The sequence below is a fragment of the Daktulosphaira vitifoliae genome, unplaced genomic scaffold (genome assembly GCF_025091365.1).
Source record: "Daktulosphaira vitifoliae isolate Bord-2020 unplaced genomic scaffold, ASM2509136v1 Scaffold_1, whole genome shotgun sequence".
Taxonomy (NCBI): Eukaryota; Metazoa; Arthropoda; class Insecta; order Hemiptera; family Phylloxeridae; genus Daktulosphaira; species Daktulosphaira vitifoliae.
In genome coordinates, this window is record NW_026099572.1 from 62,271,464 (window position 1) to 62,285,231 (window position 13,768).

General features: G+C 30.3%; 1 protein-coding gene across 17 annotated transcripts in view; it reads left to right on the forward strand.

Moving 5' to 3' along the window:
- The window catches only part of LOC126895332 (uncharacterized), a 104,220-nt gene that overhangs the window by 13,571 nt on the left and 76,881 nt on the right, over positions 1-13,768 (forward strand). For 3 of the 17 annotated variants that reach the window (XM_050667071.1, XM_050667069.1, XM_050667077.1), the window contains 3 exons: positions 5,814-5,945; positions 6,039-6,116; positions 6,203-6,271. The exons of 10 other annotated variants lie outside the window; for them this stretch is intronic. In XM_050667071.1, the coding sequence (XP_050523028.1) occupies positions 5,814-5,945; positions 6,039-6,116; positions 6,203-6,271 (279 nt within the window). Of the gene's footprint in view, positions 1-5,088; positions 5,755-5,813; positions 5,946-6,038; positions 6,117-6,202; positions 6,272-13,768 lie in introns of all 17 variants that reach the window. 4 more of the 17 variants (XM_050667087.1, XM_050667086.1, XM_050667070.1 and 1 more) reach the window with 3 other exon arrangements.

Sequence of the window (13,768 nt, forward strand, 5' to 3'; positions counted from 1 at the left end):
TGTCGTGAACACGATATGGCATACGCCAAAAGTAATTCTCTTAAGGACCGTCATCACGCCGATAAAATTTTAGAACACCAAACGTTGGAACGAGTGCGTGCCAAGGACGTGAATTTATCAGAACGTGCAGTGGCTTGGGGTGTGACAAATGCGATGAAGTTGAAACGCAAACTTGGTATGGGATTCAAAATAAAAAAAAAAATTAAAAAGTTGTGCCAAATTTACAAATTACAGCACAAAAAGCACTGCTTGCAGCCAAACGCAAGATCAAGACGAGTCGCATGCACGTACCTCGCATAATAAATATCCCGAAAAGCGGAGGAGTGTTATCATTAATTCCTATTTTTGCCGGGCTGTCGGCACTAGGAGCATTGGCCGGTGGTGCCGCAAATGTTGTAAAGGTTGCCAGTGAATTCAACCGTAGGGGTCGGACCGGTGTTAAAGTAGGAAATGGAATGTATATTCACCATACGGTACCGAATACAAAATTGATAAAAGAAAACAAACAAGTAAAAAAAACCCAGCACAGGGGGGTCGCGGCACAGTGGTTGACGTGGCATAGATGGATGAAGTATAATGATATCTGACAGTGATTAAAATCACTATCAAAAAAAAACGCTTCGATGCAAATCTTTAGATAGTGTTTAATTTTAAAAAATTGGTGGATTATTCCAAAAGCTACATGTTCTGCTAGTTCCTTATTAATATCCTAATTAAGATAAAGTATGTCGAATGAAAAAGGGATTATTAAAAAATATTATTTCTCATAAAAAAATAATGTTGATCCATACACTTTTCAATATGTCATAGCATTATAAAGTTAAAAATGTAAAAAATAAAATCGAGAATCTTCACACAATAATAGCATTCAGTAGCCATTTTCACGGTGAAGTTAAAATAAAGTCCGAATTTTTTTTTTTTTGCATAATAAAGTAACGTTTGTCAGAGGCCCTGTCGCGTCGTTTTTAAGTCCGTCTCGAGCGCAGTCCTGATATCGATATTGTCGAACTCCTCGAGTAATTCGGACCTAAATTCCACCCATGGCATATTATTTAATTTAATTGCTCGCCACCAATCACTTGCCCTGTCGTTCAGAAACGGGACGACGATGTTCACCCACGCGGTTGGGTGTATACCGCCCTGACAAAGTAGATCCTCCGCTCTGTCTAGAAACTCCCGTGGGTCCTCAGGTAATATTCAGGTAAGCAGACGCGTACGGTGCGTAGGTCGTGGTAAGGTACCAATACAGACCGCGAGCTGCGTGTAGGCGACAAATCATTGAAAGACCGACGTCCGATCGTCGACTATCATTTCGCTCTACGTTAGCTTGACGAATAGTCGGTTGTACAGCAACATGTGGGGACGGCAGCATATTTTGACTGATTCACTCCAACATGTTTGAAATCTGTCACTGTTCCATTGACATACGCGAGAGCGACCTTTCTAATTCAGTCATCCGTGCCTCGATCCGCGCGTTATTCGAAATGTCGCGAATGTTCTGTCGGATCACGCCCGACTTGTTCTTCCGCGTGCGCTAGCGACAGGAATTTCGCTATCGAGCGGCGTACGGGGCGGTAAAATTTCAGTAGCTGGATTCCTCCCTTCGCTACGTATGTTTCCTCCAGCATCACTAGCATGTTGGGTTTCGTCGCGTAGCATGGTAGCTGTCTAAAAGCGCATTCGTGACGTAATTCAGCGCAATTCATTTGTGCTAATGTTTTCCCCGACATATTGACCCCGATTATTATGTTTGTTTACAAAACTAAATAATCAAATGTATGTTACTATAATAGCGGAGATAAACAATATCTTCGTGTACGGTCAAATTTACTACTGCTGTAGAAAACAAGTATTATTATTATTGCTATTGTTATAATAATCACCGCATAAGATGGTCCGGGGCCGCCGTATATGTAATGGCAGCGAATGAACAATAATAATAACGGTTCCCTGGGAATCGGCCGCTTTGACAAGGTCAGACGAAAATATACTATTTTTATCTACCAAAAGACTGTAACTATCGGCCGGAAATTCACTTCTTGTTGATATCAATAAGGTCTTTATAACAAACTGTAACCAACGCTTTAAACGATAATACTTACGGTGGATTAATATTAGATAAACTGCTCTAACTTTATTTTTATAAAAGAAAATTTTCCCAGAAACAAGGCTAAATCTAATCCCGCTAACACGTAACTGTGAATAACCCAGATAAAAATTCACTGCTGTCACCAGTGAAATCCGTTTAAATAACTATATGAAATATCAAATTTGTAAGGAAGACTTCACCGTTTCAAGTTAAAGCTAAAATCTAATATAATTAGAAATAAAACTGAAACGGCTCAAAGCCTCTTACCTTAACTTCTCTCGGTCGGTTGAGATTCCTTTCGGGGAGCCACTTGACGCGTATCCAGTATACGTTTGGGCGTGTACACAAAATGTACCCGATAAGTAATATTAATATGTGTGTGTCAAGATATATTTAGTTCACTTTAGCGTTTGCTAATATTTCACTAACACTGATGGATGACGCGTAACAGTCGACTAAAATGTTACATAAAGAAAACCAACCAAAAGGCAGAAAAAGAAAACACAGCCACGGATTCGAGTAAGCAGTTAGGTGCACATCGTAAACGGAACAGAGCGCAATATCCGTAATCCATACTCGGCCTTATCTCGGCGTCAAGGGCGGGGAGACAACCGATTGTCATATTAATAGCTGGACGGCTGATATCGCGAGAGACACGGGTGAGCGCCAGTCTAGAGCGACGGGGGGTGCCGTGTCAAATTCTTACTAATTATCTGAATTTTGAAGTCTTCAATTACCGATTGTTTAATTAATTATCTAATGCCTATTACTAGTATGACTTGCTTATGCTTTATATCTATTGATATAATGTATTTTTCAATGATTTAAATTGACGACATTGGAACAATGAAAGGATTAAACCTGTTAGTTTAAAAAAACATTTTTAAAATATACAGAGTGTTCAGTAAGTAAGGAAACAAATCAATTGTTACATACCATAAGAACAATAAAACCCGTTTCATTACTGACTAAACACCTTATATACTGCAGGAAAGAATGTACTAACATAAAAATTTCCTGTTAAATAATGATAACAACTGAAATTTTTTATAAATATAACGTATAATAATATTGTTTTAATTTAGATATCTAATATACCCATACATTCTTTTTAAAGAACCACATTTGTAGGATTACGTATATTCTGGAGGGCAAGTATTTCCTTCAGAGCGATAGTTACAGGATCGTGGTTGTAACTATATAGTGTAGTTACATAAACATTTCGAACAATATGACAATCCACTAAAGCTTCAACACAATCATATATTATTAATTATTGAATATAGTAAATAATTTTCTAAAAAATAAAATCTGTCTAAGTCAAACTTTGACCGTAAGTTGTCATATTTTAACGTTATTGGATTTGTCACAAATTTTATTGAGTTAATTTTTACTGATTAGAATAAAAAAATCGGAAGACGAAAATTTATCAAATTTATGGCATTATAATATATGTATAAATTTTTGTCACATTTATTTATATGCACATAAACAGATAGAGACATTGCATAACTGATTATTTTTTTTAATAAAAAAGTATTAAAAATTTTTGTTTAATTTAGCTACAATTTATTTTTATGCTATTTGTTCATCATTAGGTAATAAATAAACTAAATAAAATACTGATTCAAGTTTGAATAATTCAAACTTGTTATTATGACAATTATTGTTTCTTGATAAAAAGTATTTTTTTCTAATACTATTATATTTAATATATTGTATTGCGTAATCCACAAATGGTACAACCGCACAAGTGTACGCGATTATATATATATATAATGAGTAATAGTTAAATCTTAATTAATATACTCCAATTTAAATCACTATCGTCATCGAGTTATTTCGTAATCCACAAATGGTACAACCGCACAAGTGTACGCGATTATATATATATATATAATGATTAATAGTTAAATATTAATTAATATACTCCAATTTAAATCACTATTGTCATCGAGTTATTTCGTAATCCAATCAATAGAACACAGAGGATCACAAAAAACAAAAAAAAATAAGAACGACCAGTTGAGGTGTACGTCGAAAACGGAACAGGGCGCAATATCGGTAATCCATATTCGGCGGCGGCCTTATCTCAGTGTCAAGGGCGGGGAGACGACCGATGACAACCGATTGTCATATTAATAGCTGAACGGCTGATATCGAGAGAGACACGGGTGAGCGCCGGCCTAGAGCAAAAGGCGATGCCGTGTCAATTGTATTACTAGTCATATTATGAGTATTAATAAAATTAATTATTTCCAAATTCACATAGGTTGGGATCATCAATTAATAGATAAAAATAAGATTGAACATATTATTTCGAGCTTGGTGGGAAAAATTCCTTTTTTATTATTGGAAATGGAGCACTCCTAGGTTTAAAACACTATTTACTCCAAAAAAATCCAAATAGTTAATAGAAATTATACAAATCTACTATCTCTCACATAAAGTTAACAAAAAAATACCCCTTTTCAGTGTTAAAAAAACATATTTAAAAAGAAACTAAGTAAACCATCTAAAATTTCCAAAAGAAACAATATCAATTTTCAAATTTTTTGGTGTTTTTGTGTTTTAATCACGCAATGTTAAAAACGTAACAATCCTACACCTCCTCCCAATGTCACATACAAATATAATTTGCACCTGTATACTCGGCTTATTTGCTAATTTTTAATTTTAGTATGGAAATAAAAAACTTTATTAATATCATAATTAGTTTGAAATCTATTTTGTACAACTATTCGGTTTTTAAAAAGAAGATAGATATAAAAAAATAGATAGATAACTTACGAAAATGAAAATGGCAATAATACTAAATATTCATGTGTACTTATGTATGTTTTTCGCTTTTTTACATATTGAAGGATTAATTAATAAAACAGAAAACGCGACTATCATTAATAATTTTCTACGTCAACCAGGATGGAAAAATTTAAATGATGTCGAATTTATTACTTATTGGAAAAAAAAATATGAACTGAAAGATTTATTTATTGAACCTGTAACAATACATAATTGTGATAATTTCATACGGCAAGCAACAATATTCCTTGGATGTTCTTACTATCATGATTTAAATTTAATATTTTTATCATTAATTAAATTACAAGAAACTTGTTCTGGTCTATTAATTTCTGGCGATGATAGTGTGCACAATTGTATAGTAATACTTTTAACAAAAATGATTAAAATGGTTCCCATGGCAAAATATATGAAAGGAGCGTTATATGCAATAGATAAATATCATAATAATCCCTTGAACACCCTCAAAAGAACCCGTTTTATTTTAAGTGGTATACTAACAAATATACAGCAAAATGAAACTTTATTGACTACGTTAAGAATCAGTTCGAATTCAATTAGAGATGTATTAGATACTATTGCGAAAATATCATACGCATGGCTTCTTAAACTTGATGAAGATAAGTTATATTGTCAACTAAAATATTTAGATTTTAATTCATTGTGCAATATATGGAATATGGAATTTAATAACTTAAAATATCAAGGAAAATACCGTGAATTTTTCATTTTTCTTAGTGATAAAATTAGAAATTTAATCCTAACGACAATCATGAAAAAGTATATTGAACTTGGATTTAAATATGACTGGAACACAAGTCAGACTTTTTTACCTGCTCTACCACCTACCAATGTCAAGCAAGGTATAACTATTTATGTAATGTTACATTTATTTGAAATAATTTGTTGTTAATATATTTAGATATCGCACAAAAGTTTACAATAAATTTTGTACAAAATACCAATGAAGTAAATGCGCAAGAAGAGAATCAACAACATTATTACACAAGTCAGACTATTTTACCTAGTCTACGTCTTACCGATTTCGAGCAAAGTATAAATATTTATGNTACCGATTTCAAGCAAAGTACAAATATTTATGCAATATTACATTTATTAGAAATTATTTTGTTTTTAACATATTTAGGTATCGCACAAAATTGTACAATAAATTTTATACAAAACATCAATGAAGTAAATGCGCAAGAAGAAATTCAGCAACATGGTAAAGTTCCCCTAATACTTGATACTACACTATTTTTTAATCTAAATAAATTTAAATTGATCTAACAACCATTTTAATATGTCTAGATCTTACAAAATATCCTTCTTTACTAAATACGAATGTTGTAGAGAAAAAAGAAAGCATTCAACAAGAAAGTAATAATTTTGCAATACACTATAATACTTTTATTTTTTTGAGCTAAAAGAATTAGGAATCAATATACTCATTCATAATACGTTGTGTCATATTTTATGGAAAACCACAAAATGTACTCAGCGATTTGAACGAAAGTTAAAATAGTTTTAAAATAATAGAATAATTATTATTCTATACATTATTATTATAAATGCTTTAATTCTATGAACTGGTTGTAGACAATAAAATATGTATAAATTAGAACTATAATAATGAAAAAGGTTTTTTTCTTCATTTTTTTCTCATAGTTATTGTCATCGTTTACCACCCTCGCGAAAACTTCGCATTATCTGTACAAAATAGAAATTTTTTTTTAACATTGTCACTTAGGTTATAAAATTATGTACTATTGTTTTATTCAATAAATACGAAACATGATATCACCACTCTTTTTTTTAATAATTTATTTTTGTTTAAAATTAGATGTCAATTGTGACTTTAGAGATGATTCAGTCTTACTAATTGAATATCCTGAGGGTATGGAACCATTTAATAAATACATTTAAATTAATTTTCTTATTACCATTACCATATACAATAATTGTGTAAATTTAATTTAAATGCAAGTTTTCAATATTTAATAAAAAAACACAATTAATTATTATTAGTATATTCAAAAAATGAGCGTTACTGCTAGATATCATCTACACTTGACTTAACTATCCCAAGTTCATACTGTGCTGCGACCCCGCAACTCAGCAAAATTTTAAAGTTTCCCCAAAACTTTACAGTACCATTATATTTTAATCTAAATAAGTTTTAAATTGACCTAAAAACCATTTTAATATGTTTAGATATTACAAAATATCCTTCGATTCTACATACCAATAATGTAGAGAAACAGGAAGACATTAGACAAGAAAGTAATGATTTTATGATCTATTAAAATACTTTTATTCTTTTATAATATGTTATTAGAATTAGGAAACAATATAATCATCCATAATACTTTGTTCATAATATATGGAAAACTACAATATTTTTTTAGCGATATATACGAAGTTCAAAATAATTAAAATTTATATTCAATACATTATAGTTATAAAACGCTTTAATTATATGAACTGGTTGTAGAAAATAAAATAAGTAAAAAAAAATCTATAATATTTAATAAGGCAGGAGATTTGTTATAAAAAAATAGAATAAATACACTTTTCCTTACTTTTTAATCATTATATAATATATAACATATTATATTCTTTACTCTTATAAAATACAAAATAGCACAGTTAAATGTTTTGTTTTATTTTTTATTGTAGTCTATTAGCTGGGCAGTACACAAAACATAAAATAAAGAATATTTACAATGATATTTTATAATATGTCTATAATTGATAATTAAGTTCAATTTTTCATAGAAAAATAATTAGTTCTGTAGATAATTTTTTTATTAGTTATAAATAAAATTATCGTTTACCCCCCTCGCGAAATCAAAATGTTTAAAAGTTTAAATTTCGCATTATTCGTAAAAAATCGACATTTTTTTTTTTTGAACTATGTCACTACAGTTATAAAATAATGTGCTATTGTTTTATTCATTCAATATAGAACATGATATCACAACTCTTTTTTTAATAATTAATTTTTATTTTAAAATTAGATGTCAATTGTGAATTGAAAGATGATTCAGTCGAACTAATTGAATATCCTAAGGGTATGGAACCATTTAATAAGTATCTTTAAATTAATTTTATTGTGCTAAATTTTTCTCATAGTTCCATTAACATATACAATAATTGTGTTAATTTAATTTAAATGCATGTTTTAAATATTTAATAAAAAAACAGAATTCATTATTATTAGCAATATTATTATTAGTATATTAAAAAAATTTGCGTTACTTATACTTTTACATTAATAATAACAAAAAAAAATACAATACAAATCCTAGAACAATATAAAAACAACAATGTTACCACTGTAATAGTAATTTGTTCCAAAATTTTGTTAAAATTGTTTAATAGAAAATTTTGTTATTTTGTTTATTGATAAAAAGTGATGAATTTATTATAATCCATTTAATAAAATGAAATATAAAAAATCATATTTTTTTTTTCTTTTAGATACAGGTTTTTCAATATATTAATCATAAAATTTTAAAAATGACAAACAATAACAAATTTTGAACTAGTATTTCATAAGTTATGAACAATTTTTATTATGGTGAGAGGAAGAGTGCGGATTATAACTGACTATTAATAAAAAAAACACCACCAGTCAACTCTATAACATGTTCATAACTTCCAAAACACTGGTTCAATGATTATTATCGATCCGTAATTTTCTCAATTAGATCATACAAAAATTTGGGCTAACATTTTACAATAGGTATAATCACTTCTAGATAATTACAATATTATGAGGTAATTTCTTGCCATTGAACAGAACCATAATTTAGTAGGATTTTAAGAGTATTTATTCCAAATAAAACTTTTTTTATTAATAACCAATAAAAAAAAATTATATTTAAATTTTGTAAATTTTAAAAAAAATTTTCTTTTTTTAGTTATTTAAGTTATATATTTTATATTGATAAAATATTTGAAAAAAAACAAAATACTCTTTGTATAGATAAAACGGCTAAAAACTATGAATATTATACCCGTATAACTTCGATGTCCTTAAATAAAAATTTTTTTTTTTTTTAGTTATTTAAGTAATATATTTTTTATTGATAAAATATTTGAAAAAAAATACTCCTTGTATACATAACACATTGTGTAATTCAATTATTTTTTTATTTTCTCAAAATCATTTATTTAATAATAAAAAATTGAGTGTTCTATTAGAATAATTAAAAATTATTATGGTTTTTGAATATTAATATTTTACAATAACTAAATTTTAAAATAATTCCAAAGCAAGGCGTGTTTTAAAATATTACATAAACTACTGTTAATTTAAATATGAGTAGTTGCAGTAATTGATTTTATAGTAGTTTAGAAAATTATCTTAATATTGTGAATACACCCTGCAGTACTTTAGGGATATCACCAGTTTCATTGAAGAATGTAGCAAAATCGACGATCTAATTTTGTTTAAAAAATAAAGTAGATTCTTTAGGCGCTCATTTATAAAAAAAGTTTACTTTTTAATATATATAAAATTCCACATACTTAAAAAAATATAGTGTCTCACACTGAAACTGGTCTTCTTCTTCTTCTTCCTCGCCTTAATTCTAGCTACTTGGGGTCTGCAACCCTTATCCTAAACTTCCACTTCACACGATCTCCCACATCATTTACGCTCATATCAGCTGTCCTCAAATGGCATTCAATAGCATCCCTCGATCTCTTTTTTGGTTTTCCTCTACTTTTTCTTCCTTCAACATTCATTTCTATAACTGTTCTTACAGCTTCCGATTCTTCTCTCCTCATAACATGACCAAACCATCTAAGTCTATTTTCCCTCATCTTATCCATGATTGACGCTACACCTATACTCCCTCTTATATGCTCAGTCCTTATTCTATCATTTCTAGTCACTCCATTCATCCATCTAAGCATTCTCATTTCTACTACATTCATTTTTTACTCTACTTTCTTATCAACCGCCCAACACTCTGAACCACACATTATAGCTGGCCTTATTATAGTCTTGTAGAATTTACCTTTCAGCCTCAGTGGAATTTTTTTATCGCATAAGACGCCAGACGCTTCCTCCACTTCAACCACCTGCACTTAATTTTGTGTCTTACAACCTCGTCAAATACCACCACTCTTTTGCACAACTGATAAAACAACATTGTAAAATGCTAAAAACAACGTGTGATGAATATTTTAAACAAGATAATTCTGAATTTTTTTGGTAAGAAACCCATTCATTTTGGATTTGGTTAATTTTCCTAGAACACTACCAAACAATGAAAAAGAGTCTTTGATAGATTTGTCATTGATGAAAGTGCCTACAATAAGAAAATATGACACGAATTACGTCGCAAAAATTTGGTAGACACTGGTTTTGAGGGTAGAGACCCGTAGGCCGTTTATTAAATGAGCGACAACAGATTATTTTAACAAAAATAAAACAAACCGATAAGATAAACACAGTAATAATAATCTTCGCATAATATCGCGGCACTTTCGCTGGCGTCGACGACGCGATGTCCGGCGTAATCCTTGGACGGCAAAATGGTTAGCAGCGTTGTAGGCGACGGTGCGCTGGTGCGGATCAGTTGGTCGACGTTGTCGCTTTCACAACGGGAGGAAGACTCTCGCATCATTTGCGGTGGGTCGTCGTCGGCCGTGCGGCATATGCCGGACTTTGCACCATAGCGTATAACACGCGGTGTTGGTCAGTCAAATACTCATAGTAGGGCGACGGCTGATAAAGGTGGCACGAGTCGCGGGGCATTGTTTATAACGAAGCGACGCGGGCCATGTCAAATACCCCCCCGCCAAGCCACCGGTCTACATAATGACGGCCGGGAAGAAACCGCGTATCGCAGTGAATGCGGAAAACTCACGTTGTTTGTGGGTGATCTAAGGGGTGAGTGCGTGTATACCAATTCCGTGGGTTTTCCCGCTGGTCGCTGTTTCACCGCTGCTGATTTAGAAGTTGTTGCCGCTACTGTACTGTTGCTGCCGTTATTGTTGTTGTTACCGCTACTATGCTGTTGCTGCTCATTGTTGATGTCACTGCTATTGTGCTATTGCTGCTGTTACTGTAGTTTAAAACGGTGCACTAGTAAAGTGAGTGATGTGTGTTCAATAAGCGTTGTGCGTCCAATATGCACGATGGTCTCCCAAATGCGTCTGGGTTTTGTTCAATAAAGGTAATATATTTATTGACAAAGCGTGTGGAAAAAAGTATGAAAATAATTATTCTTAAAAATTCTTATTTATATGTGTAAATAANAAATAATTATTCTTAAAAATTCTTATTTATATGTGTAAATAATTATTTATTTTTGCGATGCACAATAAATGTATTAGTTTTACAAAAAATGTTTTTTTAATTCATACAGTCAAGAGTTGTAAGTCAACCATTGCTTTAAGCATAATGCTTTATTCAAGCTACACATTTTATAGTTGTTCATGTGTCGGCCACAACATGGTTTCGTAGAGCAAAATAGTTTGTATAACGGTAGACAATCTAAGTCTTCCATGTTGATTACATTGTAGTTAGGTAAATACTTTTAGATCTAAGTCCGAGAGAGCACAATCGTGAAACAGTCTGGTGCAGAGACGCTGCATGACAAGATTTTTAGAAAAGATAAGGTGACGAATGAGCCAGAAATCGCTCTTTTATAGGCTTGTCTATGAGGGGAAAAATTGATGTTTTTGATTTTAATTGAAAAATACTACTTATCGGTTAGTCAATTAAACCTAAAGGGATACGTGCGCAACCTACTATTTTACTATTTTGAGTCAATGTTACATACGGGTATTAGTGTTTTATCTTTATCATCTCCCATAATAATGTGGTTTATTAGAAAAATCATCATTATAAAAATATAAATAAAATGAAACTATAATAATTGCTAAATATCTATTACAGTATTTTATCATGCACTGAAAAAAAAACCTTAGTAATATCAACAAATTTATTGCTAATATACAGCCCAAAATAATATTTTGTTGTTAAAGCAAAAATTTTTGTTTTACAATAAAAAAATTATCGACTGTATTTTTTTTCAGTGTGCAATTTAAAAAAACTGTAGCAATGTAGGATCGAGGCACAGTATGGACGAGGCATAGATGGAACAAGTATAGATGATATCTGACAGTGATTAAAATCACTATCATAAGCAACGCTTCGATGAAAATCTGTAGATAGTGTTTTATTTAGAGAAATTGATGGATTATTCCAAAAGCAACATCAACTCTTATTTCTTTAATTATATCCTGATTAGTAGTTTTTGATTTTAAAATATAATATATGAATAAATACTAATTATAGTTTTTAAATTTAGTATGAAATTATGAGGCCAGCTATGATGTATGGTTCATAGTGTTGGGCGGTTGATAAGAAAGTAGAGCAGAGAATAAGTGTAGCAGAGATGAGAATGCTTAGTTGGATGAGTGGAGTGACTAGAGAAGATAGGATAAGGAACGAGCATATAAGAGGAAGTATAGGTGTTGCGTCAATCGTGGATAAGATGACAGAAAATAGACTTAGATTGTTTAGTCATGGTATGAGGAAAGAAGAATCGAAAGCTGTAAGAACAGTTATAGAAATGAATGTTGAAGGAAGAAGAGATAGAGGAAGACCAAAAAAGAGATGGAGGGATGCTATTGAATGCGATTTGAGGACAGCTGATGTGAGCGTAGAAGATGTGGGAGATCGTGTCAAGTGGAAGCTTAGGATAAGGGTGGCCGACCCCAAGTAGTTGGGATTAAGGCAAAGAAAAAGAAAAAGATTACCAGAAATTCCGGTGGCAATTGACATAATATGATTGTTGTTTGGGAATGTACAATTTAGCGTTTAGTTGGGTTTAAACAATATAGTGTCATATCAATTACCTACTTTATCGCTTGTATATTACGTGTATAAAAATTTAAAGGGCTTGATACAATAATTTTCAATAAAAACTGTTTGTTATTATAAATAAATGCACTGGACTACAAGGAACTTTCATCAGAAGTAAAAATATACTTCTCTAAATCAACTTTTCGCGTTGTTTTCAAATCTGCAATTAAACTTCATCTATCAGTTCTAATTTTTTATATTATAACTAATTACATATAAAAAATAATTAAATGAAAAAAAATTGTTTTCAAATTATTACTGATTTGATTTTTAATATGTTAAAAATAATCAGTCCAAATTTTCATTTTTAACCTATTTTTTTGGTTCTTTAAAGTTGATGAAAAATTTTTGATAAAGATTTATGAAAGTTTATAGTAAAAAAAATTGAATATATTACCATAACTTTTAGCTCAATTACAAGTTTAAAATTGACATCTAGGCCAGTCAACAAAGGAAAAATTTCTTAAAAAATTCCCAACCAAATTTTGTTTTATTAATAGTTGAATTAAAATATGTATAATGACATACTAATAGTCCTCATTGATTGAAATTGAGCTTTTTTTTNTAATAGTCCTCATTGATTAAAATTGAGCTTTTTTTTTACAGCCTCGCTAAAGTTCAAAAATATGAGCTTTTTTAATTTTCTCAAACAATATTTAACTTACAAAAAAAGTTTCGTACAAAAGTTGTTTAAAAGACAATTATAAACAAAAAAATTATCTTATATTTTTTCATTTAAACAAATATTTTTCGAGTTACATTACATTTAATATGAGTACTAAAANCAGTTACATTAAATTTAATATGAGTACTAAAATTTATATTCCATTTTTTTCATTTTACGGTTGCTTTTTATCATGTTATACATTAGACACAATCAATGTTATAAATGCATATGTGTGTATGTGTGAGTTTATTTATTTATTGTATCATTAAAGTGTAGTGTATATTAATATACAAGCGATAGAGTAGGTAATTGATATGAC